Source organism: Pholis gunnellus (assembly GCF_910591455.1).
Source record: "Pholis gunnellus genome assembly, chromosome: 3".
NCBI classification, from domain to species: domain Eukaryota; kingdom Metazoa; phylum Chordata; class Actinopteri; order Perciformes; family Pholidae; genus Pholis; species Pholis gunnellus.
In genome coordinates, this window is record NC_136529.1 from 15,636,268 (window position 1) to 15,663,962 (window position 27,695).

The following is a 27,695-nucleotide window of genomic DNA, read 5'->3' on the forward strand; positions in this document are numbered from 1 at the left end:
TTGAATGTCACCCATCAGTTGTTCTTTTGCTTCACTGTTGTACAAAACATTATACTTTATTTACTTCTTCTTTTTTTAGTTTTGTTTCTGTGCAGCATGTGTAGTGTCTTTATGTCCATGTGTGCTGCGTGTGTGCAAATATGTAGCAATGCTAACACAATATGCTAACCATGGCTTCAGAGCAGAGAACAACCTCTGAGCGGTTCCTCTCAGCTGTTTGTGGTTTTATTTCTGAGATATGAGTTATTATGATGTCACTCTGTGGGGTCTCAACATTTTCTTGAGTTATTAACAAACAAATCATTCTACCTTCTACAAAAAGTAGGTGTTTGAAAAAAGCGTCACTTGTCATACACTTAATGCATCTGTACAGGTTATGTAATTATAACCTTGACTTTAAAAATCCACATTTTGGAAAATAGCCTTAATTGCTTTCTTGCCAAGAATCAGAGAAGAAGAATAATAAGTTACGTTAATTTAGCTTAGCATAAAGGCTAAACGGTGGAACAGCTAGCCTGGCTCTGCACAAACTCCAAAGGTAACAAATGTGACCAGCACCTCTGGAGCTCACAAGTTTTATCTTCTTTGTTTAATCTGTACAAAAGCAACAATTCACCGCTTTATAGAAGGTTTTAATTTCTCGACATATGTACTTGTTTTGACCAGGATCAGTTACTTCCTGGATGTCTTTGCTGGTTGCTTGGCAACTGGTCCTGGTCCTTAGACTGACCTAAAGCCTGAACCAAGTCTACCAGACTGTATTTCTAAAATAAACTACAACCCATCAACATTTGTGACTTTGAACTGAATAGCACTTAAATATCCAACTTGGACAACCTGAATACAGTGTGAGGGCCAGTTTGTGCATTCATGCTACAAAGTGCAAAGAAACATCGATTGAGGTCAGGACATTTTCTTATTAAATCGCTCCCAATATTTTTCTAGTCCAAGCGCAGCATGTAAAATTGTATATGCTTGTATACTTACATTGCTTTCTCCTTTCCCCTATTTTAATCACAGGCCTCTGTAATGGAGGTATGAGAGCAGGTCACTGTGCTATTTGTCACCTGGACAGGTGGTATTTGGAAAGAAAGCTGCAGGGGATTGAGGATCTCAACAAAAGAGCCTGGTTGGTTATTTGCCTCTCTCCTCTCCAACTCTGCCTGAAAGAACGAGGAGAGAGCCCGTGAATTCCATCCTCGTGATGAGGTAAACCATCCCTCCTTCATGTCCCTGCGGCAGAAACACAGCAGGGTCAGAACCAAATCGTTCTTAAGGATAACTCTAAGAAAACATGCACTCTGAGCTTTGGCTCATGAACGTAAGCCGATTTATCTCTTGTCACCGGTCTGCACTCAGACATGTATACACAAACGCAGAAAAAACACCAAATCCACCCACACAATAGTATATTTATAAAGCTGAAAGGGAAAATGACTCCCCTACAGGGGGAAAAAACTGCACTCTCTGTGTAATCTCTCCTATCCCCCATGTTGTCACACATCTTTAAATCCAGTTAAATCAGCTAAACATGTAGAGCAACCAGTGTTGGAGGAGAGACAGAATGGGGAGATCAGTGTCAATCACAAAAGAAAGCAAAGGAAACAGACATCACATGTTATCATTCAGTCCCTTTGCATTCCTATCTCCATCTAAGAAACCTGCACTTTAAAACAAGTAAAATGTGATAAATCCATTTCCTCATATCTCTTTTCGGAATTACAAATTGATTAAATTTCAGCAAACAAAGTAATTCATCTCTCTAATGAAAGAACGATTGCATATTAAAATGTTTTTGTTTTGAAGGATCAAGGAATCTTATTGTGAAATCAAAGGTGTTGTCAAAGAGATGACAGTGATACATGTTTGTTTAAAGGGATAATGAGACATCTGCATATATGTACATCTATGTAGTGAAATGATGATTTAACATTTATCAAGTATCCAACTCCAACCCATTCCCTCAACAAAAAACTAAAAAAACATGCTCACACCTGTTGACAGCAGCTTGCTAGTAGGAGTTCATTATCACATATTACAACAAGCTGCACTTCATGCCCACTTTACTCCTCTTGTTTCAATATATCTGGTTTACTGGGTCCTTCTGCCTGCCCTCTGCACTGAACCCTCGCACGAGAAGTAAAAGTGCTGCCAGACAATGACAGAAATAGACTGTTGGCTAAAGAACTTGTCGGAGATCTGTTCACTGACATCTTCTCCTGGCTACAAATCTATGAAATAATATTGTGGACCTGAGATATGATACCCTACATGTGGTTTTTCTTCCACTTTTCAGGTGGGTTTGCTGAGCAGACATTTTAAATGTTTTCTGTCGTTGTTTTACAGCAAAACCCTGTTTAATATTCACATAGTCAAATCCTTGTAGTAGTGGTACAATTGTTGGGGATAGGGTGACTGTCATTAAGCAAAATGCACCCCTAACACAAACTCACCTTCATAACCTTTAGCCCGTTTTACTGTTTCAGCCTGGTTATGATTAAGACGCAGAGAGATGTCACGTGGCGTGAAGGTGGAGAATCGTGTGTAATGTGCAAATTGAAGCAGTTTAAACCACAAGTCATCTTGTGCCGTTTGTCCCTAACCAACACCGGCTAAAAAAGCAGTGTTGGGAGAACACACACATTCTAGTGCTGGAATGTATTTTTATTAGTGCAGCATGGTTATGGGTTCAGCTTTGTTGGCTGGTTCAAAGATCTAGAGCCACATAACACATCTGCCTCGCACAGATTTGTTCAGAGCTCTGTCTGCTTGTCTGCCTGGCTGGCGGTTTTCACCAGCCTGTCGTCTCTTTCTCTCTAAAAACACTGAAGAAGCTGAACTTTAAATCAGTGGGTAAGATTAAATGGATGCAAAAAAACAAAAACACCATCCATCTGAAGAGCAAGTGTGTTGTCAAGGCTGTTTTTGTCCTAAACATGAGGGGATGAAACATGACCACAAATGAGACACAACCTCATAGCACACACAACAGGACCTCACACACAACAAAACCCAGAAAGAGAGCAAAGGCATCATGTAAGACAACAATACACAATATATAAAGTCCAACACACTGCAGACTAACACCCAAATAAAATGCATAAAATAAGAATCATATGGTACTGAAACAGTGCTACAGTTTAGAGTAGAATGGGTTTTTGCCATGGTAACAATGACAATTGAGAGGCAACAGTAAGAAGCTGTCTGTAAAGAATGAGGAGGAAGTCTTATTTGTGTTGATTTAAATTATAGAGGTTTAGCCTTAGAAAGGCTGGTGGGGTGACAGTTTTTTGGAAAGAAGATAATAGAATCAAGGAGTGTCTATTGACTGACTCTTCCAGACTATTAATTGTTCTGAACAACACTATCTCACTATAACAGATTCCAGTTTGTCATCCCTCTCTGTGCCATTGTGGTTGCTCTGCCTATTGTTATGATGAGGGTTCAGCTGATGGAACCAAGAAGGACCTTGAGAAGATCAGGAATAAAGAGCTCGTCGGCTATGTGTAGCTTGTCCTCAACAAATCCATCCAGTACCAGAAGCTGTGCAAACATTAGTGACACAGCCGAGAATACAGACCTGGAAAAGGGGCTAAAGGTAGCCAGAGAGCTTGTATTTGAGAAGGCCATGTCGAAGCCCAACACTTCTGTGTGCTGTTGCCTCGTCGAGCTAAGCATCTCCGACTGGGTGAACATATTTCCCTTCTTACAATTTATGACTTCTAGTTGCTCCAATGAGTCATAAAGTGAATGATTGCTAAATTGCCTTAAGATGCTTTTCAGGGCCCTGGTATTGTGCCTGCTTGCTCACTGTCTAGGCCTACTGGACAAATGAATAGAACATAGCAGTCGTTATTGTTATTATAACACAGTGTTTTCCCTAAGTCAAGATGTCGGCTGTGACCAGGTGACAGGTTTGTCACACATTTGACAAGAAGAGTACAACTGCAGAACAAACTGTAAGAGGGACAATTTCAATTGTCTAAATATATAAATAAAAACAGTTGAAAGCCAGCTAATATTGTAGTGGAGGTGAGCATTTGGCAATGAGTGACGTAGCTATAGCTAACACTACCATGCTATTCATACTGCAAAGGGTGGTAGCTAGCTACAGTTCATGGTTTATTTGGTTGTGTTCTCAAAATCACTCCTTTAAAATAAAAATGGAAAATGCACAAAAGCAGAGACATTACTGAACTCCCTGAGGCGGGAAAATGCTCTATTTTAGCACTGCCCCCTTTAAAAGTCTGCTACGTTTGGTTTGAAAATAATTTACCTTAACAATTACAATATAATCTCTTTCACATTTGCCTCTGAAGTAAAAGCTTCAGGCATCATTGCGAGGCACCAAATGAACAATCAAAATGTCAAGAAAGGGGAAGTATTTCCATTTAAAGAGCTGAGCTGATCCCACTTATGTTTGAGGTATTCTTCTGTGTGGGGTGTTGCATTGCAATTTTGAATTGCACAAAAAAAAACGTTATCAAATACAGCAATACAAGTAAAGCTTTAGTTTGTAAAAAATAATAATTAAGAAAGTGTTTGTATGCATGCTCACAGTACTTTTTGGAATTTTTATTGTCAAAACTTTAAGTCCCTTCTTCAAATGTATGCAGGTAACTACACCAAGTGGGTTGACCGTAAATAAAGGCAATCTGCGTGAAATAATGTGACGCTGAGCCTGAAAAGTAGCGAAATTGTTTGGCTAATGTATCCGCTGCGCATGGTTACATGGGTTGCTTGCAGGCAGGAGCAGGGAGGGACAAGAGGCAAAGAGAATGAGGTGGGGAGGGAAAAAAAGCAGAAAGGGAGAGCTTAGGACTCCCCTTGAGGCGTCTGAACAAGTCTGGACTGTTCAGCTGCTGCTTGTGTTCAGCTAAGCAAGGCAGCCTCGGGAATCAGAAACTGCGTTTTCTTCTGCAGGGATGCAGCGACAGGAGTTCACTTATTGAGCTGCAGTGGATGATCGTGCAGTTGCCCTGTGCTTCTTTTTTTTTTTTTTTTTAAGCTGTGACACTGGACATCGCTGACTGGGAATACTAAGCAGTGTGTACAGACACTGAACGGAGAGCTAGGGCTGGATATGCCACAGGTGGAAAGGTGAGGAGCGGCAGGCTGTGGCCCCGGTGCACCGAGCAGAGATCCCCCAGGTAAGATGAGGCAGAGGCGGAGAGATCAGATCCTGCCCGGTGCTGCTCGCTGGCAGCCCTTTGGTGAAGATACATTTATGGGAATACTATGCTGTGCATGTCTGCGATATCTAAATGTGTGGCTGAAAATATCTTGATTGATTTACTCTGCATGTGCATGCTGGGATAAGCGATAACTCTTGATAACTCTGAATTGTAGCCAAAGCACCACTCCTTCGCCGTTTGCTCTCCCTGCAGCAACAACTTTGACTTTGAACAAGACCAAGCAGAACATCTATCGCCTCATTTTCACCCTCTCTGAAATTACATTTTTCAGAATCCCACAGACGATTCAGTGATTAGACTAAACAACTTGGTAATGCATTTTTAAATGAATGAATGTCTGACCCCGAGTAAATCCTGTAATTATACTCCTTCACACTGTCTGCATTAGTCTTTATTACAGTTGCACAGGTCAACGTGGGAGTGCACATCCACGTTGACCTCAGCTGAACTCCCTTAGTTACAGGGCATTACCCCTGCTAAACACTGTTTATCCTGCACAGAGGAAGGGACTCTCACTCTTCCGTTTGCTCCTCTGACTTTATGTCTCGATTGGTTTCAGTTGTCTGTTCCACTTCTAAGTGCATCCGTATCTTTGCTGTGGTTTGGCTGTCGCAGCAGCCAGAAGTCCTCTATTGACATGGAATTTATAATAATGTCTGAAAACCCTTTAGCAGGACAGATTAGACTCTTCCTCTATGACTCACCTTCAGCCTCCCACTCTCTCATTCATCTTTTCATTGACTGCACTGCTGCAGCCTTACTTGGTTAAGTTTTTGGCGTGCCAGTCTGTGGCCTAGAGAATGGCTCTGGACTGATCCCAAGTGTGTCATCTACGGAGGGCTGCTGCTGGTTACTGTGTCTGTTTGATGTGTTTGTAAAGGAACATTCTTGTTGTATCAACAATGGGTCTTTTTGTGGAGCACCTTTGCAGCCAGAACTTACATTTTTAGTGGATATGTGTATATTTTCATTGTTGCTTAGATGTCTCTTGACTGTGTTTATGTTGGAATAAACTAGCTACAACCTAGGGGATATTGACTTTCTGTCTCCATTCAATCATGTCTTTGTATGTGAATGAGATAACCTATTAATTAATTCTGTTTTTTCCCTGATCTATCCCATCCGGCGTTTGTTTGTTGTAATACAAAGCTTGTGAAATATTTCAAAAGGAGGATAAGATTAGTGCTTCTTTTGAAACTTGTTCCAACAAGGGGTCACGAGAGATTTTCAAAAGCTGCCTGTTTATAATACTTTTGTTTCGTTTGGATGAAGAAACAGACTAATAATCCATTACTGGCGGACATGAGGGACTTTATACTTGACCTGAGGGTAGAGGTCAAAGATGACAGGATCAGTTTTTGACTCCCAGACAGCCTCAGAGTAAGGCTCTTCTGTTCTTGCAACCAGCAGATTCTGGCGTCCATGTACACACAACATTCTGGTGTGTGAGCAAATTGGCAGGAAACTTTAGTAATTTACTGTGACAGCTCGTACTCCTCTGACCCCTCCGTCCCCTTGTCCAGTCGTGTCACTCTCTGTCCCTGGTGACCGATGTTGTGCTGAGGGAGCCTGGCTCTTACGCAATCCTGCACTCTGTCACATTGCAGTGGCCTGTGGCCTGTCGCCCCCCCTGGGAGAATGGCATCTCTACTAAACCACAACTCTGTGATCCTGCCCGAACTGAGCTTTCACAAAACACAGCTCAACCTCTGTGCAGCAGAAGTTTTTGTTTTTTCCACACTAAGTCCTCACTTGACTCCTGTTCTGGATGTCTGAGTAGCAAAGACATTGATATTTAACCGATGTGTGGCCTATAGTTGGTGTGGCCATATCCATAAACCAGGTACTTCATCCTTTCAAAAGCCCCAGGTGTGGAGGCCACCTTTGGAATGTTCTTGATTCATATCTTTACATTATGCTGTTATAAAAAAAATGAGCTCATCAGAGGAAGTGGGTTACTCCCACAGTTGGCATGTGATCTAGACCAGTGTATCATTTGAACAAATATTCGAAAATATGTACCAGCAGGATTGTATTTACTCACAGATTAGAAAAGGGTCTGAAAATAGAGTAGGGTTTGCGGGTGTGTCGTGCGAGTGGCAGGAAGAGAATTAAATCTGTCAGCTGGTGTTTTTAATGGCCCTCAAATCATCAATTCCTTTCAATTATGATCTGTTGAGTTAGCCACTATGTAAGTGCTCAGAATAGGCTGTGGTCTCAACACCTGGCTTACATAATGAATACTGTAATAAACATTGTTTGGATGTGGCTCGTCAGGCGCTAATTGCACATAATTTAATTTTATAGGTTTAGAAGTTGGAAGGGATAGTCTGTTGTCTATTTTTAGTTATGCAAGTTTTTAGAGAATTGCTGTGTGTACTATACACTATACAATGTATGAAAGTAGCTACTCAAGTATTGTTCTAGAAACACCCAAGACCCTACAACTCTCTTGTCATATTTCTTTAAGGAAGAGTACGACATTTTGGCAAATTTGCTCATTCGCTTTCTTATAGAGAGTTAGATCAGACTCTCTGATCTAACGCTCTGCAGGTAAATATAGCTACAGCCAGGAGACAGTAGCTTTGCTTAGCATTAAAACTGAAGACGGAGGGAAACGGCTAGCTTGGCTACGTCCAAAGTTAACGAAATCCACCCGCCAACACTTCCAAAGCCCAATAATTTACATGATGTTATGATTTGTTTTTTTAAATTTCTACAAAAAAAATGACAAGTTGTGGTTTCATGCCAAACTATCTCTCGGCTGGGTGCAGTGATTAAAAACCCATAGTTGTTCTTGCTCTTTAGTTTTTGTACCAATTAAACAACTGATATAGCTGTTCATTTCTGTCTTCAGTGTTTATGCTAAGTTCAGCTAACAGGTGGCTGGCTGTAGCCTTCTATTTCCCAGACAGTTTATGAGAGTCTTCTCATCCAACTCTTAGCAAGAAAGCTAACAAATGTATGTGAAACTATTAGTAATAGCTATTCTAGTTGCCAAAATAGTTGTCATACAGCACTACAACACAGTGGGAGCCGTTCAATGTAGTTTTCTGTCTGCTTAATGCAATCAGCCCTGTCAGTGTGTGTCAACGACAGCTTTCTTTTATGTGGGCTCGTTCTGACGTTGGAAACACGGACAGTCAGTCTGGTTCAGGTCAGTGTTCTAACAAAACACCAAAGAAAACGACTCAATTCCAGATGATGTTGATGCTCCTTGCATTCCTTTACAGGCTGAGAAAATCACTTCTGTCTGCTGTTGTCCCGCTGCTCTCACATGTACATTTGGTCTCATCAACATAAGTGGCTTCTCGGGGTTTTGATCCCGGGAATGTTTACTCGAGCTACCGTAGCTCTACAGAGTAGATCAGAGGTTTTGTTCGTTGGCTCAACATCTGTCAGCTATTTGCACTAGCCGCTGTGTTGTGCATCACCTCTGTAAAAAGGTGAAAATAGAGGTTGTCATGAAAAGAAGTGGTGGTTTGCAGCGGTTGGTATCACTGATCATTTGTAGAGGTTAAAATCAAAACGAGAAAGTTGTGCATTCTTTATGTCTCAAAGAAGAGGAAAAAAAATCTGTTTTTCAAAATGGTACATACTGTTCATAAGGTTATTGCATCTGCAGTCCAGACATACAGTAGTAAAGTTCAAGGGTGTTATCGGTCATGCTGTGGAGAGTGATATGAACCAAAAGAGGCCGATCTGATCAAAGGACTTTGGAGGAGTTCATCTGCTCTGATGAGGTCAAAGAGAGAAGATGTCTAGGCAGCATTGTCTTAGTGTCTCTCTGCACACATTTGTATGTGTCTTAGTGTACCATGTGTCCTTTGTCTAATGAAGACTTAGTGATAATAAGTATGCCCATTTCTGTCAAATATAAACATCAACAAAGTCTTGGAATGTTTTTTAATAGAGGTAATACGGATCATAAAACTCACGGTTTGGATCGTATCATGGATCAGAGTCATGGATCAGATCACAGATCGGATCTGCACAAAAGAAAAAAGGGAGCGAATATAACTTTTAGAGATCCATGATCATGTTTTTTTGCTGCTGATAGTAATTGTCCATCATTGATGATCCATATTGGCAGATACGGATCCCTTTGTTGTTTGATGATAGCAGCTGGTCTACACGGCTCCAGACTATTTGTTTTTTTTTGCCTCATTTTTTTACATCATAATGTAACCTTTGTTTTCCTTCGGTCAATTTAAAAATGTATTGTTTGTTTACAGTGTAAAAAAATGTAGAGATTGGCGACTAGAAAAGCATAAATGCTGAATTCCTGATTGCATATTCCACTCAAAATACAACTTTATTTCACACTGTGATGGTTAACGTTGAACTGTGTAATTAATCCGTGGTCCACACGCGTGCCTCACCGTGAGTGGGGATCCATACGGATTACTCCACTATTTCTTAACCAGATTGTGTTTGAAACTGAGTGCAGATTTAGTCACCTAAAATACAATTTGTCCGATTTTATGCAAGACCCTGGTTCCAAATTGAATGAGATGAAATCTTGGCTTTTTTCATTTGACTTTTAAGGCCAGGAATTAGAATTAACACTAATGAAATAATATGTTATGAATATGTTGCTTTATGTCTAACATGTCCTTATCTGGTGTTTGCTGCAATGTGTGCAACTGCCCCCAGTACCAGGGGCGCTCGGGTTCAGTTAAGTTACAATACATCAACAGTGCTTGATAGACAGTGATATTCTGTCTTTCCAGATGAGAAATACAATCTTTATGACAACGCCAATAAAAAAAAGCGTTTAAGGAGAAAAGTCCGCCTAGAATTAAGATGGTTGATGCTAGAGTGGTTGGTCCGGAGGGACGCTGGCCCCATTCTGCATAAGCGGTGGTGGTCATCTGGGTTTGGTGAACATGTATTCTGTTGATATTGACACAGAGTATTCATGCTTAGAGTTAATAGGTATGACAAATGTGTTCCCTTCAGATCATCATCCATGGTAATATAGTGCCTTTAAAGAACACAACTCATCATTACATTCTAGCTTTTTCATTTGTAATCAGGAAAACATCTCCTACTGGGAAGAGAAAAATGAGACTGGAGGAAGCTGTTTGCCTTGTTTATGTACATCTACCAGGAATAATATGAACATGTATTAATGTTGTACTCAGACGGATCAGCTGTGCGCTAATGACTTCATATTCTTGCCTTAGCTGACACTACAAGCTCCGGTTTTGGTCATTATGCTAACACTCACTGAAAATGTATCATGCAAATAGAACTTGGACCTTAAACAGACTTGTGAAGCTTGACTGGTATAATAAGAGAGACTTTACTCTGCAGTCAGACAGACATTTAGCACAAGAAAACATGTTCAAAGGGATGAGGCTGGCAGGCAGGATATCAAAGATGCTAGGTAGTTTAGAACAGGTACGGGCAGGAATAGTGGCTATAATTCTAAAGAAACACAGACAATCTGACAAATAACAGGGCTGAACCACCCTAAATATAACCCGAGGAGCATATGACTAATGGGCTGCAGCTGAACAGGAAAGTGACAATCAGGTGACTAGCAGAAACAGGAAATGTGATGGGGATGAATAGTAAGTAGCTGAGGGGTTGCAGCTTTTATTCTAACTGGAGTTGGTGACAACACAGACTAATATAACCTGGAGACGCAAGGAAACGAAGAGTAGTAGTTATAGCAAAAAACGAGGCCCTTCAATGTCTGCAAGCACGAATACTGAAACTACCAATCGATGGATGTTAACAGAGAATGTAAAAGCAGTATAATATCACAACTGTGTAATGTGGTCAGACTGTTTTGTAGTGAGTTGCAATAGTTTGTGACATAATAAAGGTTTTATCTGCTCTTTGTGAACCCAGGTTGTGAAGATGTGGAGCTGGTTTTTCACTGCGACTGTCCTCCTTTCCTCCATGAAACGGATTGAAGCTCAGGGTATAAATAACTCTATAATTCTCCTCCTCAAAGTGTTATCCTCAGGTGTGTGTCTGTTTATGTGCTCACGTGTATTCTCCATCGCTTTGTATTTGCAGGCAGGTGTAATAATGTGCAAGCAGCAGATATTGTTTTCCTGGTTGATGGGTCTTCCAGTATTGGCCGAGCTAACTTCCTGCAGGTGAAAGGCTTTATGGCTGGGATCATCAAGCCATTTGCCAGCTCTGTCAGCGAGTCTGGGATACGGTTTGGGGTCATACAGTACAGCGACACCTCCAGGTGACTGACAGGATTAAGATTTCACCTCATTACTTTCCTGTGCATGCAATGGCAAAGGATCTTAAGCAGGTGCAGACATATGTATTAATGTGCATTTCTCTCCCTCCAGAGTTGAATTTACATTTAGTACTTACCTGGTTGGAACTGAGCTGGTCAACGCTGTAGAGAATCTGAACTATAAGGGTGGAAACACACGGACTGGTGCTGGTCTCAAGTTTGTCGCTGATAACTTTTTCAACCCTGCGTCCAGTCGGGATGTAGCCAAGGTCTGAGGAGCAGCCATTCTTTGGGGGTTCATAATTATGAAACTGCATATTCAACATAGCACCTCTTGTGTTGCTAACTCTCCCTGTGGGTCCTCTTTAACTTTCAGATCACTATCCTCGTCACAGACGGAAAGTCACAAGACAGTGTAGCAGAACCAGCACAGAAGCTGCGCAGTCAAGGAGTGCATGTTTATGCAGTCGGTAGGTGTCTACCATGCAGTTTCTCCTTTCTTACTCAAAGTAGTTTATTTTTTTTTGTACTTGCTTCTGAGCCACCGTGATCATTTTCTGTGGTTTTGTTAGGTATAAAGAGCGCTGACATGAATGAATTGGGTCAGATTGCCTCCCAGCCCAGCAGTGATTTCACCTCCTTTGTTGGGGACTTCAAGCTGCTGAACACACTTCTTCCTCTTGTGAGCCCCCAAGTGTGTTCCAAAGCAGGAGGGGTCTATGCTAGTGATGGTATGTGGGTTACCTTAAATAACATAACATCAGTATATTAAAATACACACAGTCAAAGATACGTGTCTTATTATTATCTCAGACTTTATTGTGAGATTGTAAACCTGCATTTAATTGTATCTGTCTCCTCCTGCTTCCACCCTCTTCTCTCCTTTTCAGAGGGCTTTTCTGGTGTATCCAACATTCAGTTCACAGGCCAAACGTCTGATACTCTCAGGTTTCGCTGGAGTGCAGCAGGGGGGCCTTTGAGTGGCTATGTGGTCCAGTATGTGCCACTCTCTGGCCTGGGTCAGCCTATCACTGCAGAGCTGCGTCAGGTGAGTCCAGGTGTTTGATGAGTATTCCTGACACATGGTGATGACCTTGATTGAAGTAGCAAATTGCGAGAGAAATGCGTGCCTTCAGACTGAGTATAAACATGTCTAATGGGTGGGTCTTCTTTGTATAGATGCTGTAGAGATTACAATTTGGCAGCGCAAAGAGTGAAATTCCCTTCTCCTGCAGACATGGTGCAGATAGAAGAATGTCATGGCTCACCAATCTATTTCAGTCATTCACTTTGCGAAAGGTTGCTTTAGGATTGACTGCTTACAAAAATGACCGCTCTCTCTGCAGGAGACTGTCTCTGCCAGTCAGCGGACCTTTACCGCAAAAGAGTTGAGGTCGGGAACAGACTACCTGGTGACTATCATCGCCCAATACCCCAACAGCGTGGGGGAGTCTGTTTCTGCCAAGCAACGAACCAGTGAGTACAAAGTGAAGGATGAAATGTCAGCAGGGAAACCTGCCAAAATGCTAGAGCAACCTCTCTCTCACAAGACAAAACCCGTACTGGTGAACTTATTACAGTCATACATCTGCAGTGTCTTTTTTTAAATCTTCCTATAGGGTCTTTGCCAGGGGTCACCAGTCTCCGCCTGGTCCAGGCAGGCTTCTTCTCTCTTTCTGTGGGCTGGGATCAGCCTTCGTCTGCTGTGCAGGGCTACAGACTCACCTATGGGCCACGAGGTCAGGCACACACATACCTGTCGACTTGTCTTTCTCTTTCTGTCTGCCACTCATCTGACTCGTGCAAGTGTGTTTGCAAAAAACTAATCTTGGCAGAATGAATAATTACAGTAAAAATGGAGGAAAAGCTACAGGACTGTATAACAGTTATCCTTTGGTAGCAAGTTGGAAACATGTCGAGAATGTACAGCAGTCAAGGCTGATTATGGGGAACATGAGCTTCTCTATCACCTTACCGCCCTCAGGCACTGGCTGTCACTTAGGATTTTTATTGCCCAATCATTACTTAAATATTTTTATCATCAGCAGACTTGAAATTTAGATAGAGAGTGAAAACCTTCAGTTATGTCACGGATCGTCAGTCATTTTGTCCTCGCATTTCTAGAGACAGGGTGTGGCATAGATTAGAATAGTGTTAAGATGTCTAGGTGCTTTTGCCGTGATTCAGGAGAGAAAAGTGGCCCTTGAGGGCTGATATAAACCGTTTCTCCCTCTGAACATGTGGCAGGAGTGCCAGTCTCACATGGAGATCCTCCTCTGACTAGTTAGTTTGGCACATACTGTATGTGAGAGTATTTAATTGAGGCCAGCGTGTATACTTCAATGAGAGGGGTTTAATGTTCCTGTGTCTGCTGTTACTCTCACTGATAATTCAAACAAACAAGACAGATACTGACAGGCACCCACACACACACACACACACACACACACACACACACACACACACACACACACACACACACACACACCTACACACACACACGTCCTCTGAACCATACTTCTCTACAGTTGGCTGGCTGCCATACTTAGGCTTTGTTTTGCGTGTGACGACACCTCTTATATTTTTTCAGCTTGTTGCAAGCTAATTTGTCTAATGACATACTGTACAGTATAATCTGTGATTGCTATCAGTGCATTCATTGATCCTCTGCATGCCCTCCATGCCTACTTGCCCTGTCTATTGTGTGTTTGGAGGAGCAGGTCAACCAGCAGCTCAGCTGTTGGAGCAGTCTCTGTCTGCAGACTCCACGTCTGTCACCTTGGAGTCACTTCAGCCCGACACAGAGTACGTCGTCAGCCTCTATCCCCTGTTCCCCCGGAACTCTGCATCTCCGTCCATCCTCAACGCCCGCACATGTGAGTCCACCCTGTGGCCCTTTATCAATTCCTTTGGTACTGTTATACAATGATGCAAGTGCTTGTAATGTAATCATAATCAGTCGACACAGTGTAATACAGTTGTAGATTTTGGGATAAAGTTACATGATGGAGCAATATTAAAAAACAAGTGTTAGGTACAGCATTTGTAGGGCTGGGCGATATGCAAAAAAAGAATCACGATATAGGTAACTTCATATCACGATATAGCATGTTTTCTGGTTATTCAATAAATAAACAGTCTATATGAAATAACCACATGGTGAAGCTTATTGAGTTAGTATGTGCTTGTTATTATCAATCTAGACGACGTAATTGTATATCACGATATCTTGATATATGATTTCATCGCGATATGATTTAATTAAAAGATGGTAAATTATCCTATTGAATAATCGCCCAGCCCTAAGTACGCAGTGTGTACGTTATACAGTATATGCACAGAATACAGTACACATTTATAGTGATACTCTTTCTTCGGAATGGGTTTCAGTATTATTAGTAAATATTATTCAAAGCGTCTGTTCATGTTTTTGCATGTGTCAGTGCGCCTTGAGGCAGTGCAGCAGTTATCAGTGGAGACGGAGTCGGAGGGCAGCGTCCGTGTGCGGTGGAGAGGTGTCGTTGGTGCGCGGGCCTACCGTCTGGTCTGGGGACCATTTACAGGTCAGGACGAAGCCGACATGAGACAACATCTTGTCATTTCTGTCAGTATTTTATGTTTACAAATTTGCATACACTCATGATTATATTTTTGTTTTTCTGTTCACAAAGGTCGAAATGTCGAGACGGTGGAGGTTGCTGGTGAGTTTCACACTTTGTCCAGTCTGCAGTCCGACACCGAGTACATCGTCACCATCATCCCGCTGTATGAGGGCAACACTGAGGGCCCGGTAGCAACCGCCAGGTTCAAGATAGGTAGGTGTGGGTTCAGTAGTTCAACATCTGTCTCTGATCTCTGTGAATTTTTCTGTGTTCCTTGTACTGTCTTCCTTTTTTAAAACTCAGAGTTACACACACACACACAGCAAAACTGCCAATTGCCACATGACACTACATTCCTTCCTCTTTTTATGTTTGTGCTTTTTAAATTAGTGATCGTAGTAAAATAATGCTTGTTTAATAGGTGCTTTGCTTTCTGTTGTGTCCTGCTAAGTGCACGGATAGGAAGAGGAGACAGACAGGATGGCCAACAGTCTCCTCTGCTGTTCGTCTCTCTTCTGAAAACCTTCACATGTTACTGTTTAGCTTTGTTTAAGGAACATTTCGAGCACACCTACACACTTATTACACACGCACACATCATCTGTCTCTCGTGAGTAAGGCCCATATGGTCAGTGGGACCAAGGCTGAGTCACTGCATGGCCCCTGTACTGAGCAGAGAGTGGAGTACTAAAAACCTTTGTGTGGCCTAGTTCTGCTATCAAAGAAGGGAGATATACACAGTGCTCTGCACACTGCCCACCACATTAACTTAAACTGCAGCTGAGCTTGTTCCTCGCTTGTTTGTTCCGGTGGAAACTTGTGGAGAAGCAACTATTTGTGTTGTCTGTGGTTTGTGACGAGTTGTTTGTTCCTTCTTATTAGGTAAACATGTTGACCTTTTTTTGTTTTAGTGAGGAACACATTGAATGACGCCTTCATGTTCATTTGCAAATGTATATATTCATCAATACCGTTCTTACATGTAGGATGTCTAACATTAAATTCTAAACAATATATCAAAGACTGCATGACATTTAAAGTTTAAGTTAATTGTTTATGTTTATGGTTATGTTTATCTTCTTCAACTTTCCCAACCACTTCAAAAGCTTTGTGTGGCATTCAATCCAGCAAATGTGTCATTGAGTAAAATGTTGGAATTTGTTCGTGTATGGTCTGAATCTGGCCTAAAAGAGACATCAGTGAGTGACTGTTGCTCAGCCACTGGTCTGTAGGCTTTTTTCTGACACCTGGCACTGTCTTGTTGATTTGTTGTTCGTCTCACGAACAAGAAAAGACCTGTGGCCTCATACAGCATCAGAGAGAAAGTGTTTAGTGGTTAGTGGCTCTGACCTGTGTGATAATTTACTGCCTCTGTAGCGGCGATAGAAGGCCGGAAGGCATTATGTTTTCCATCCATCTACCCGTCCTACTCTCATCAATGTGATGTCTCAGGAGCGCCTTGAGGGAATTTCTTTACATTTTTGCGTAAACCTCCACTTTGACTGAACAATGAACTGATTAGATTTTGGTGGTCAAAGGCCACTGTGACCTCACTTACCACATTTTTGGCCATAAAACAAGAATTCATATGCTGATTATGACACAATTTGACAGAAATGTCTTATGGGATTAAAGGAAAAGTGGTGACATTTTATACCCCAAAGGTCAACTTCACTGTGACATCATAATGTTCATATCTGGCCACTATACAGCACCATGATAAGTCAGGAACAGAAGGGAAGATTGTGACCATATTTCACATTGTGTCGGATACTGAATGGGTGACACTAATCTCGGGTGCCCACCTTGAAACTGGTGATTGTAAAGATCTTCTATGCTGCCGGGTTGAAGATGTGTGTGTGTGTGTGTGTGTGTGTGTGTGTGTGTGTGTTTGAAGCATTCACGTTTTATAATTTGTTGCGTCTTTGCGGCAACATCCATATTTAAAGCATTGTCTACTGTCATGGCTACAATTTTGTGTTCTATTAGAATCAGCTTTATTGGCCGAGCATGTGAACAAGGAATGTGACTCGGGTTTTGTTTCTCTCACAAAATTTGCACACTAATAGACACACAGCATAACAACAAAGCTTAACAAAGTCAAGTCAAATCGATGTTATTATAGGACAGGATGATCCCGTTCCTTTAGTCCACTACTTTAAGCTCATTGGTTTTGCTGACATTGAGCTTCAGTGATTGTCTTTGCACCATGTGACCAAACTCTCTATCAGTCCTCTGAAAAGACAGCATGTTTTCTTACCTCCTCAAAACAGTAGGTTTTTGTATTGTTTCGCAACAGATTCCTGAACCCCAACGTTCTGGCATGAAAATGTGCAGGTTGTGTACGTGAATATCGTAAAACACATCTGGCTGTAGTGCAGATGAATTGTGGATTTGGCATGGTTTCAAAGAGGCATGTTATTTCATGACCACTTTAGTTGGTTTAGTTGTTCTCTGTTTAGCTCTTTTACCTAAATGATCTGTTTGTTTTTATGTTAGGACAATTGGAACAAGGCTTTAGAAATATTTGTTGTTCTTTTAAGAATTATTAGATGGCTTAATTGTTTATGAACTAACTTTGGTTTGTCTGTTGGAGGAGGACGAACTTCCTCTTTAAAAGCAAGGAGTAGAAGCTCCTCAGGGAGAGTTCATTGTCGAAGTTAGTTCAGTTCAGGTGCAGACCTGCCGGGAGCTTGCTGCAAGCCTCACCTTTTTTTCAATTTCCTTATGGATTTCCTTATGTTATTTAGAAACGTTTTTTGTATGGAGTGTAGTGAAATGTATTGTCGTATGAACTCAACAATACCAGCTTGCTTGTTGGTGTTATGTGAACTTCAAATAAAACAGAAAGATTACTCTTCCGCCATTCAGCCAATCCTTGAAATACCCGCTTGATTTGACTAGTTTAGCCTGCTGAAGCCTTGTATCAGCGTCAGCTGAACTTAAACTGCATTTGTACAAAGAGCAGGCACTGTGTGTGGTTTGTCCCCATCGCATTGAAATCACTTTAGGGAGGGATCTCTCTTTGGCCAGTATTGTTTTTAATAATATGAATCTAACCATTAACATATTGTATTGATTGATTGATGGGAATAGAGCTTTACTTGTGATGTGTTCCATAATTACATACATGTGATATATTATGTCTTTACCTCAGAGCGTCAGGAGCAGCAGGTGCTCAGAGCAGCCACCACCGGCCCCTCCTCTATTCGCCTCACCTGGAGAATCATTCAGTCGTCTCGAGGGTACCGTCTGGAATATAGGACTGGGGAAGGTCAGATGTGCATGTCATACGCAGGCTCAAACATTCAATTGTTCCTTTTGTAGTATTTGTGTACATTACACGTAACATTCTGTAGATTTAAGGAGGGCTGTGCAACATGGACAAGTTATTATGATGATCACAATAAATCATTTTGATGTCAACATACACAACAGTAATGCTATGTGTACTGTATCCCAAATATATTTTTTTATACATATTTTGACTGAAATATAGCCAAATACTGTAGTAAATGCCAGCTCCACTTCTAAGTTGCAGGTAATAGGACGAGTATACTGTACTGCAGGTATATTGAACATAAAACCACTGATCTTGGATTGTTGCTCTCTCTCCAGGAGGCCGTGTAGAGAGCCTAACCTTTCCTAGAACCACTACCAGCTACGAGCTAACAGGCCTTCAGCCCAACACAGAATATATCATCACCCTGTACACCCTGTTCGAAGGCCGTGAGGAGGCCACACCTGTCTCCACCACATCCATAGGTCAGTACCTCAGCCTGGAGGCACACGACTCTGAGTTCATTTTGGGTGGATTTATGGGTCATAAATGTGCTGGGGTTGAATGCCGAGGGAATACGTGTTCCTGTAGATATGCTTAAAAGCTTTTGTGCTTGTGTCCATGTTTCATGAGTGTCCTGATTCTCTGGTGTTGCAGAGGAACAGCCAGTGGGGAGGGTGTCCGACCTGAGAGTTGTGGAGTCTCTGGGCAGCACGGTCAGACTCGGCTGGACGGGTGTAGCCGGAGCCACACAGTACCGCATCATTATACTGAACACAGAAGGTGCACTGAAGCATTTTTATTCATTGCTTTATTTTCCATTTTGATGATTGAATGCTCAATTATGAATGGAAACATTCTTGTGAAATAGCGTCTCTGTTTGTGTCATGACATGTCAGCGGGATCAGAGGAAATACGGCGTATCCCTGGAAACCAGACGACCCTTGACCTCAGAGACCTGACAGTGGGAGTGTCTTATGGTGTCAGTGTCACAGCGCTGGTGGGAGAAAATGAAGGGGACCCCGTTACTGTTTACATCAAACCAGGTGGGTTAAGCAGTGTCGCTGTGCTGCTGTGTGATTCATCCTGTTGTCTTGTTCCTGTAAATCTACCTGAATATCAGATAACTAATATTGCTGTCTTATTTATAATGTAATTCATTCTGTCACGGTTAATTTCTTCTTTCTTCTTTATCTTGACATTTTACAGTAGCTTTGATGTACAAACACAATAGTTGTTGTTATTAAAGTCTCTCGTTAATTTAGCAAAATCACACCACTGGTCTGAACAATGCTGTTCACATATACTTAGCATATTATATATACCTGTGGACATCTAGATGAATATCTTTTAAAGCCAATAGTCTTGATTGGGAATTTTGGTGTACAAGCTTTTCTCTTTCTACCTGTTGTTTCCCTCAAAGAAAAATACTTGCGCTTGCTTTCTTAAATTGATATATACATTGCATTTTGTCACACAAGGCCCTGTATGCCCTTCATTTCAGAGCAAGGTGCTGGCAGAGTGACTAATCTCAGAGTGTCCAACGCAAACAGTCGGAGAATTCGAATTGCCTGGACCGGTGCTACAGGGGCAACAGGTTACAGGGTTACTTGGAGACAAGGCAACAGTAAGTGTTTTATGTCACAACGCGTTTGTGAGTTTATCGTTTTAAATCAAGTATTATTATATTAGTCTTTACATCTATTTGAAGATTGAGCGAAAGCTGTTTTTAGATCTTATTTCATGATCCTTTAAAATAACAAAAACCGCAGACTTTGAAGCTGAATTTGTTGAACATCTTTACTTAAAAGTCGTTTTTTTTTTTGTGTGCAGAATTTTATACTACCTCACGTTCTGCCTTGTAGATGCAGAGCAATCCCGTATTCTGGAGGCGGCGGCCACGGCCTTCACCATAGAAGGCCTGCAACCAGATGAGGCGCTGGTAATTGGTGTTGCATCTGTGGTTGATGAACGGGTTGGAGAGGTGGTCACGCTGTCTAGTCGGACTAATCCCAACGGTGGATCAGTGTCTGGCCTTCGCATCGTTGACGTTACATCTCAGAAGATACGCATTGCATGGTCACGCTCTGTTAGGGCGACTGGCTATAAGATCACTTGGCGCAGTGGTGATGGTACGCAATGATTGGCATTAATACTCAGTATTTTAAAGACACAAGATACATCCAAATACATGATAACATTATAAAAGCTTAGTGTGTAGATCTGGGTAGTGATCTGGCTGTCAGCCTCTTCTATCCTCATGTATCTGTAATTGGAGGAACAATTTCTCTTTTCTACATTTCCATTTCTCTGCTATGTTTTGCTGATGCAGGAGTTGAAAAAACTCGTAACGTGGCCGCCGACATCTCTTCCTACACCATTGATGGGCTACAGTCAGATTCAGCCTACAACGTATTAGTTTCTTCACTCACTGGCTCTCGAGAGGGAAGTCCTTCCACCCTGAGTATCAGAACAGGTACCACACTGAATCTGTCTAATTCACATTATTGCTGTTGTCCAGAGTGTCTTTTGGGAGAAGAACTTGACTTTCAGTAGGGTAATACTACATAGAATAACTGACTGATTGTTTTCCATCCCGACCTTCAGAATCTGATAGCTCTGTGGTCGGGACTGTAACTTCACTGCAAATCCAGGAGGGCCGTGGAGAGGTTGTCCGAGTCACTTGGGTTGGTGTGCAGGGAGCGACGGCTTATCGTGTGTCTTGGAGGAAAACAGATGGTAGATCTATTGCTGGTCCATTTCACTTTTGTTATTAAGTCCTAAATATAAATCTAACATCTCGCAAGCATTAATTTGCCCTTAAAGGGATAGTTTGGATATTTTGAAGTGGGTTTTTATGAGGTACTTACCCACAGTCAGTGTATTACCTACAGTAGATGGCGTTCGGTACACTCCCAGTTTGGAGAAACATAAACCACAGTTACCGCACGGAAGCAAAGCAATGTACTGCAGCAAAACTTAAAGAAATCAATATCAGTTTTAGTGTGTGCTATATAAAATATATTTTCAGCGCTTTACCTTGCCGTCAGTGAGCCTATTCCAACGGGGAACTGAAGCCACAGCACTACATTGCTTTGCTCTTGCCTCAGTACTACTGTCTGTTTCTCCAAACTAGGGGTGTGCCCACCATCATCTACTGTAGGTAAAACACTTACTATGGATAAGAACCTCATACAACCCCACTGCAAAACATCAGAACTATCCTTTGTAAAAGGTTTAAGGAGAGCTGTGTCACCCCACTCACTCTTGCAACTATGTGCTGCTGTAGGTGGTGATGAGAGGAGTCAGCTGCTGGGGGGTGATGTGACAGCGGTGGATTTAGACCAGTTGGACCCCGGAGCCCAGTACGAGGTGCAGGTCATGGCTTTAGTTCAAAACAGAGAGGGAAACCCTGTGTCTGTCAGAGTCACCACACGTGAGTCCTGTCTTCCTATATTCGTTCAAGGTTTGTTTGTTTAACCCCCGAAAGAGTTTTGACTGGAGGAAATAAACAATGGATGTAAGGAGTTTTCTGAAATGAATGGGTTAAACAGTACTTTACATTTTTCACAGTAGTTCACAAATGCTGAATATGGTAAAAATACAACATAGTACACATTGCACTGTAGGCCTCAGTGATATCTTGTATAATGTCAAGTCTTACCCTAAAACAATACAGTATTTAGTCACTAAGTAAAACCTCATAAGTCCCTGAGAAGCCTTTGAACTTGATGTGTAGATATGCATGGGAATGTTTTCTTTCTTGAGTGCAATAGTTCAATATTGCACGATATACAAAATCTTATGTTTCAAGAAATATATTGGATGAAATGTCAAATTAAATGTCATTGCTGCTTCTCTGTATCCGTGTTTACAGCTGGTACCCCCTCCCCCCCAACAACTACAACTGTACGAGTGGCAGAGGTTACCCAGAATTCAATGCGGATTGGCTGGAATCCCCTACCAGGTGCCACAGGATATATTCTACGCTGGAGAGAGGAGACAGGTGAAACATGTTATTATATGTGTTATAATTTACTTTTTAAAGACTCTGCCTGCATCATTTTAACTGTTCACATTTCTCAGAGGTTGGTCGAGGCTTGTCTGTTACGCTCCCTGCCTCATCCAGCTTTTACCAGTTGACTAGGCTGCGTCTGGGCCGTCGTTATCGCATTACGGTGCAGCCCACCTTTGAAAATCGATTGGGAACTGAGAGTTCTGTTGTTGAACGCACTGGTAACACATCAACACCCTCCTCTTTCATATACTGTACTTACCATACTTATAAACACCTCTTGATACCGTACTTAACCCTACAAACTTCGCTGTCAACAGTTTGTGTGGGCGGGCGTCTGGATGTGGTGTTTCTGGTCCCAGCATCCACTGATCGGATTAGCCTCGCAAGAGCTCTGCGCGAACTGCTAATGAGTGCAGCTGGGTCGCTCGACACTATCGGAGCCAACGACTCTCAGGTACTGCTCTTGAAGAATAAATCTCTCAACAGGGCCTGGGGAGGCTGTTTGCTCACAGAATCTGATGGCACGGTCACTTTTAGCTGTCTGACATTTTGATTATTTTCTGCCTGTTTCAGTTTGGAGTTGTAGTATACGGTTACAGACCCAAATTATGGTTCCTGCTTAATCGCCATAGCAGGTATGACACACTTCTTCAAGAGATCCTGTCCACACCATTTGATGAAAGTCCCGGGAATAACATTGGTCAGTTATTTTTCTTGCCTTTTCCGTATTTACTGCTCGATGTACTGTATATGCATATGAGTTGTGATAATGTCTGTCTCCCTCTGCAGGTGAGGCGGTGACATACGCCAGGCAGTACCTTCTGACCCCCACAGCTGGACGGAGGCCGAGGGTCCCCGGTGCTGTCGTCATCATTGCAGACAAAGTATCAACTGACAACCTGACTCTCGCAGCCAACAGTCTCAGGACTACAGGTGTGCTGGAGCAGAACAACAAGCAGTCACACTGCACTCATCTGTGAACGAAACTTATGGTTTGCTTTAGCCTGGTTGGATGTAACTACCTGCAGCTATCAGATCACTAATGTTGGCTTCATCTGGATAATTTTAGTTTAGATTTCAGCCACAGTATGTATGTAAATATTAACCCATAAAAAGAACATTTGTATATCAATTACTCAACCTGTGTTACCTTGAATTCTTGAAGACAACTTTGTTTTTCTCACATGCCTCTATGGTGAATGAAGAATCAAAAAACAGAAAGCAATCTTATCAATTACAGTAAATGGAGGCAACACTTTATCAAAGCATCCTTCTACAAACTCTCACACAACCAGTATAATCCAAGTCTCATTCATCCAGTTGTATGCGCACTACTTCCCAAACACATGCATCTTTACTAAAACACCTCGGCATCCACTTGTCCAAGTGAGTCCAAACGAGAATTTAAATAACAATGTTTTGATATAGTTTTGCTGTTCTTAAACATGGCCTCCATTCACTTCAATTCCTCAAGACTTTTCTCCGTTCGTTGATTCTCCGTTCACCGTGGAGGCATGTAAGAAAAACTAATTTTCTTCAAGGTAACACTGAGAGTAGTTGATATACAAATGATCATTTTGCGGGGTAAGTATTCCTTTAAGTCACTGGGCCTGTGACAACTTAAACAACTTGAAAAGCTTTGAAAATATTTCTGTGCTTTTAGTTTCCTTCTGAATTCACAAGAACTTCCAACTATATGTAGACGTACTTTACACTGACACATACAAATCCCAAATCCACCTCTGCTCTGTGAGACAAATGTCTTGGTGTGCGTGTGTCTGCTAGGTGTGACGGTGTTAGCAGTTGGTATCGGCCAGGCGAATACCGAGGAGCTGCGACGGGCAGTGACGGACGGCAGCACCCAGAACATCCTGTATGCCCGTGATGCAGCGCAGTTGGACACCTTACATACTGAGCTGGCAGACTTGCTCTGTGGCATTGCCAGAATACCAGATGTAAGAAGAAACCTGGACAAATCCTATGCTTTGTTTATAGTCTTGTTTTTCAAGCTTTGTGTGATCTGTAGACAAATGTTTCTGGTACTTTGTAGCTTTTTTTTTGGAAATAGCATAGATTAACTGTAATAAAGGAGGATATCGTAGTAAAAACCCTCTTTAATCTCAGCCTAATGTTTCTGTCGTTGTTTAGGTAGGTCCAGGTCCAGAGCAGTGTACCGTTCAGTGCCCTCAGGTGAGTTCTCCAGCTGTACTTTCATACAGTGTCAAAACATTGAACCTGTGATAATAATGTACTGTATTTCTATACCGCCAGAAACATCCTTCAAGTTCTCTTGCTCCTCCTCTCTCCTGTATGATGTCTAAATATAATCTTTCCTATTTATTTTAGGGTGAGCGAGGATTTCGTGGAGAGACGGTACAGTGCAGAAAGCAAAATATTTTACCACTCTCCTTGTAAGTTGCATTCTTAGCTTTTAAGGTACCATTTTGTTTTGTTTTACTCCGCAGGGTGAGAGAGGCAGAGACGGTGCAGATGGGCGCAAGGGAGATTCTGTGAGTCATTCATTAACACTGACCTATTAACAGCAATGTACTGCTTTTTCAAAATACTATGGATTGTACATACTAATGTGGTGTCCCAATGTGTGGTGTAGGGTCGTGATGGTGTGCCTGGGAGGGAAGGCCCCAGAGGAGCTGAAGGACGCCCAGGTCCACCCGGCCAAACTATCCCTCCTGACTCCTCATTGGGGGTGAAAGGAGAAAAGGGGGAGAGAGTGAGTACGGCTAAGGCCATACCAAAACTGTACACACTTCCCTAATGAGGACTGAAGTAACAAGCAGTTGGTTTTCGTTTTAGGGTTTTCCCGGTATTGATGGAAGTTCAGGGCTGCCAGGACGACCGGGTTCTTCTGGAAATCCAGGGGTCCCGGTGAGTTTGAGGGAGCAAAACCCACCGACCCATTGGATGTGTTCATGTTGTCGTATTAACATAGAAGTAACAAAACAATGTTGTTCTTGTGACAGGGTTCGCAGGGCCTACCTGGGATCAGAGGAGATCGAGTGAGTAACTCTTAACCTGTAGAATTGTTAGGTGGACATTTAAATATCTAAAGTACAATGGTTTCTAAGTGTTTTCTGTTGTTCTAGGGTGAAACAGGTGGGACAGGGCCAATGGGGCCAACGGGGATTAAAGGTGAAAGGGTAAGCAGAGCGATCATTTCTTTTGCCAAAAACCACCTCACAAGTGTTTGTAGTTCCTTTGTGGCAGTTTGAAAGCGACGGAGAACAAAATGTGTGTGTGTGTGTTTACGGTGCTGTGCTGATGCTTCAGGGTGAACCAGGCTCGGCTATATCAGGAGGGGGTCTTCCTGGGAGGAAAGGAGAGCCAGGCATCCCAGGAATACCGGTAAGAAACAAACCGGAGTGACTACAGTCCTAAATTAGCTTTGTATGGCCACATGTATCCTAAATCTCACGGTGGACTACACTCACACACACTCTCATCTGTAAAGTGACGTCCAGGTAAAAAGGTTGTGTGTAGCTGTCTGGATGTTTTGGATGTTCTCATTTCTGTATGCTGACCAGTGTTTGTGTTGTGTACTCAGGGTACTCCTGGTCGGCCAGGCAGCGATGGGAGCAAAGGAGCACTTGGAGCTTCGGGGACACCTGGTCAGGATGGTCGCCCAGGTTTATCAGGAACGCCAGGACTCTCCATCAAGGTGAGCGTCCTCCCCTGCTTCTCTCCTTTTCCCTCAATTTAGAAAGTATAACTTTTGTATGCTATCAGCTTTTAAAGAGTTTCTCTTGAAAATACACCTGTCTGATATAATATCCTAAAAGTGAGCATTCCATCACTCCTTAACGGAGCTAAAATAATTTACTCTATTAGCCTAAATCCAAACTCACAGTCAAAACACAAGCTGTCTTTGAGCACCTCTCTGTCATGATAAAGCTGGATTTACCAATATTAGATAGTTTGCATCTGTCATCCCTTTGGCATTTTGAAGTGACAAAAAATACATTTAAATTACTCACATTAATTAAAACAATATTCAAATATTCAGGCTTTTTCAGGAGCTATTCAGTTGTTGCTGAAATAGTTTTTACAGACATTCGATTTGAAGAAAGCATTTTACAGTCTCATATTCTGTTTTAAAAATATAGATGTTGTCATTTTTAACTTTACTATGTTAATTATGTTATGAAATATTTGATAAAAGTGCATGCATGCTCTCATTTAGATTTCCACGTACTCAAATATTTTTTTTTTGTTAGATTGATGCATTTTAGAGACCTAAATAAATTCTCAATGGAGTCTTTTGGCTCCAAGCACAGCTTCAAGATGAAACTGTTATTATCAGACTCATGCACATGGTGGTAGCAGTGAGCCACTCGCATATTTCTTCAGTGCTGGCTTAAGTATTTACTGTATGTGCCAGGAAAGCTGAGATTTTAGGGGTAGTTTTTGTTACACAATATCATTTTTAGTGTATAATTTAATTTCAAAAGTCAGGATTTTTATAATGGTCTTAATCATTTATTTTTTTATTCTAGAAATTATCCTGATTAATGACAAACTACCATTACAATAGTTTTTAATTCTTCAGGAATGGAAGCAATGTTTTTTTGCGGATTAAAAAGAATGACCAATAACTTATTTCTGTAATATAAAAAATGTAGTTTCATGTGTCGTCATCGGTTGTCCTTTTAATCTTTTGCCTTAATGTCGAGCTACTATGTGGAGTAGCAGAGAAGTGGGTTGTCTGTGTATCAACCTGTGAGTAAGTGTGTACACGTCAATGTCTGTTGTTATTAGAAACGTTTCCTAACAACGTTCAGCATCCTCTCTCTCTCTCTCTCTCTCTCTCTCTCTCTCTCTCTCTCTCTCTCTCTCTCTCGCTCTCATTGTGCAGGGAGACAAGGGCAGCTCAGGAGATAGGGTAAGTCACACCAACACCAGCTTGTCCTCTTACTGCAGAAATATTCTGAGGAGCACATAAGCATAATGATCCTCAGCTCTTATCTCTCTTTGCTGACAGGGACCTCCAGGAGTCGGCAGCGGGGTGGCAGTGAAGGGCGAGAAAGGCTCCTCAGTAAGCGCTGTCAATCACTGCTGATGTGCTGACATGTTTAGTTTGCAGATGAACTTAGTGTGCATGTGGGGGTGTATTTTGCATTTACTAATGGCATTTTTATTATCAGGGTAGCCCAGGACTTCCAGGAGCTCAGAGTCCTAGAGGGCCAGAAGGACCTCAAGGCAGCAAGGGAGACAAGGTAGCTGCAGATTGATTAAGTCTATGAATGTTTGAGCATGGGAGGTGTTTATCCCAGAGTGATGGCTTGTGGGTTTTTTTCAGGGCGACGGTGGCGATGGGGTGCCTGGACCTACAGGGAGACAAGGAGACCCTGGGGACAGGGTAGGTTGAGCACAA

At 42.0% G+C, this 27,695-nt stretch overlaps 1 protein-coding gene across 3 annotated transcripts in view; it reads left to right on the forward strand.

Moving 5' to 3' along the window:
- Positions 1 to 4,966: 4,966 nt before the first annotated feature.
- col7a1 (collagen, type VII, alpha 1) overlaps positions 4,967 to 27,695 on the forward strand; it is a 51,953-nt gene continuing 29,224 nt past the window's right edge. For 2 of the 3 annotated variants that reach the window (XM_079156732.1, XM_079156733.1), the window contains exons 1-40: positions 4,967 to 5,150; positions 11,058 to 11,130; positions 11,229 to 11,409; positions 11,519 to 11,675; positions 11,783 to 11,876; positions 11,979 to 12,137; positions 12,297 to 12,454; positions 12,753 to 12,882; positions 13,026 to 13,145; positions 14,127 to 14,282; positions 14,850 to 14,969; positions 15,078 to 15,221; positions 18,166 to 18,282; positions 18,627 to 18,773; positions 18,946 to 19,071; positions 19,188 to 19,334; positions 19,793 to 19,915; positions 20,154 to 20,420; positions 20,621 to 20,764; positions 20,896 to 21,027; positions 21,578 to 21,724; positions 22,166 to 22,294; positions 22,375 to 22,524; positions 22,624 to 22,760; positions 22,880 to 23,006; positions 23,096 to 23,239; positions 24,092 to 24,261; positions 24,455 to 24,496; positions 24,653 to 24,679; positions 24,772 to 24,816; positions 24,918 to 25,037; positions 25,121 to 25,192; positions 25,288 to 25,323; positions 25,411 to 25,464; positions 25,595 to 25,669; positions 25,869 to 25,982; positions 27,177 to 27,203; positions 27,303 to 27,356; positions 27,466 to 27,537; positions 27,621 to 27,680. In XM_079156732.1, coding sequence (XP_079012858.1) covers positions 11,067 to 11,130; positions 11,229 to 11,409; positions 11,519 to 11,675; positions 11,783 to 11,876; positions 11,979 to 12,137; positions 12,297 to 12,454; positions 12,753 to 12,882; positions 13,026 to 13,145; positions 14,127 to 14,282; positions 14,850 to 14,969; positions 15,078 to 15,221; positions 18,166 to 18,282; positions 18,627 to 18,773; positions 18,946 to 19,071; positions 19,188 to 19,334; positions 19,793 to 19,915; positions 20,154 to 20,420; positions 20,621 to 20,764; positions 20,896 to 21,027; positions 21,578 to 21,724; positions 22,166 to 22,294; positions 22,375 to 22,524; positions 22,624 to 22,760; positions 22,880 to 23,006; positions 23,096 to 23,239; positions 24,092 to 24,261; positions 24,455 to 24,496; positions 24,653 to 24,679; positions 24,772 to 24,816; positions 24,918 to 25,037; positions 25,121 to 25,192; positions 25,288 to 25,323; positions 25,411 to 25,464; positions 25,595 to 25,669; positions 25,869 to 25,982; positions 27,177 to 27,203; positions 27,303 to 27,356; positions 27,466 to 27,537; positions 27,621 to 27,680 — 4,488 coding nt within the window. In that variant the 5' untranslated portion in view covers positions 4,967 to 5,150; positions 11,058 to 11,066. The remainder of the gene's footprint in view (positions 5,151 to 11,057; positions 11,131 to 11,228; positions 11,410 to 11,518; positions 11,676 to 11,782; positions 11,877 to 11,978; positions 12,138 to 12,296; positions 12,455 to 12,752; positions 12,883 to 13,025; positions 13,146 to 14,126; positions 14,283 to 14,849; positions 14,970 to 15,077; positions 15,222 to 18,165; positions 18,283 to 18,626; positions 18,774 to 18,945; positions 19,072 to 19,187; positions 19,335 to 19,792; positions 19,916 to 20,153; positions 20,421 to 20,620; positions 20,765 to 20,895; positions 21,028 to 21,577; positions 21,725 to 22,165; positions 22,295 to 22,374; positions 22,525 to 22,623; positions 22,761 to 22,879; positions 23,007 to 23,095; positions 23,240 to 24,091; positions 24,262 to 24,454; positions 24,497 to 24,652; positions 24,680 to 24,771; positions 24,817 to 24,917; positions 25,038 to 25,120; positions 25,193 to 25,287; positions 25,324 to 25,410; positions 25,465 to 25,594; positions 25,670 to 25,868; positions 25,983 to 27,176; positions 27,204 to 27,302; positions 27,357 to 27,465; positions 27,538 to 27,620; positions 27,681 to 27,695) is intronic. The other variant, XM_079156734.1, reaches the window with a different exon arrangement.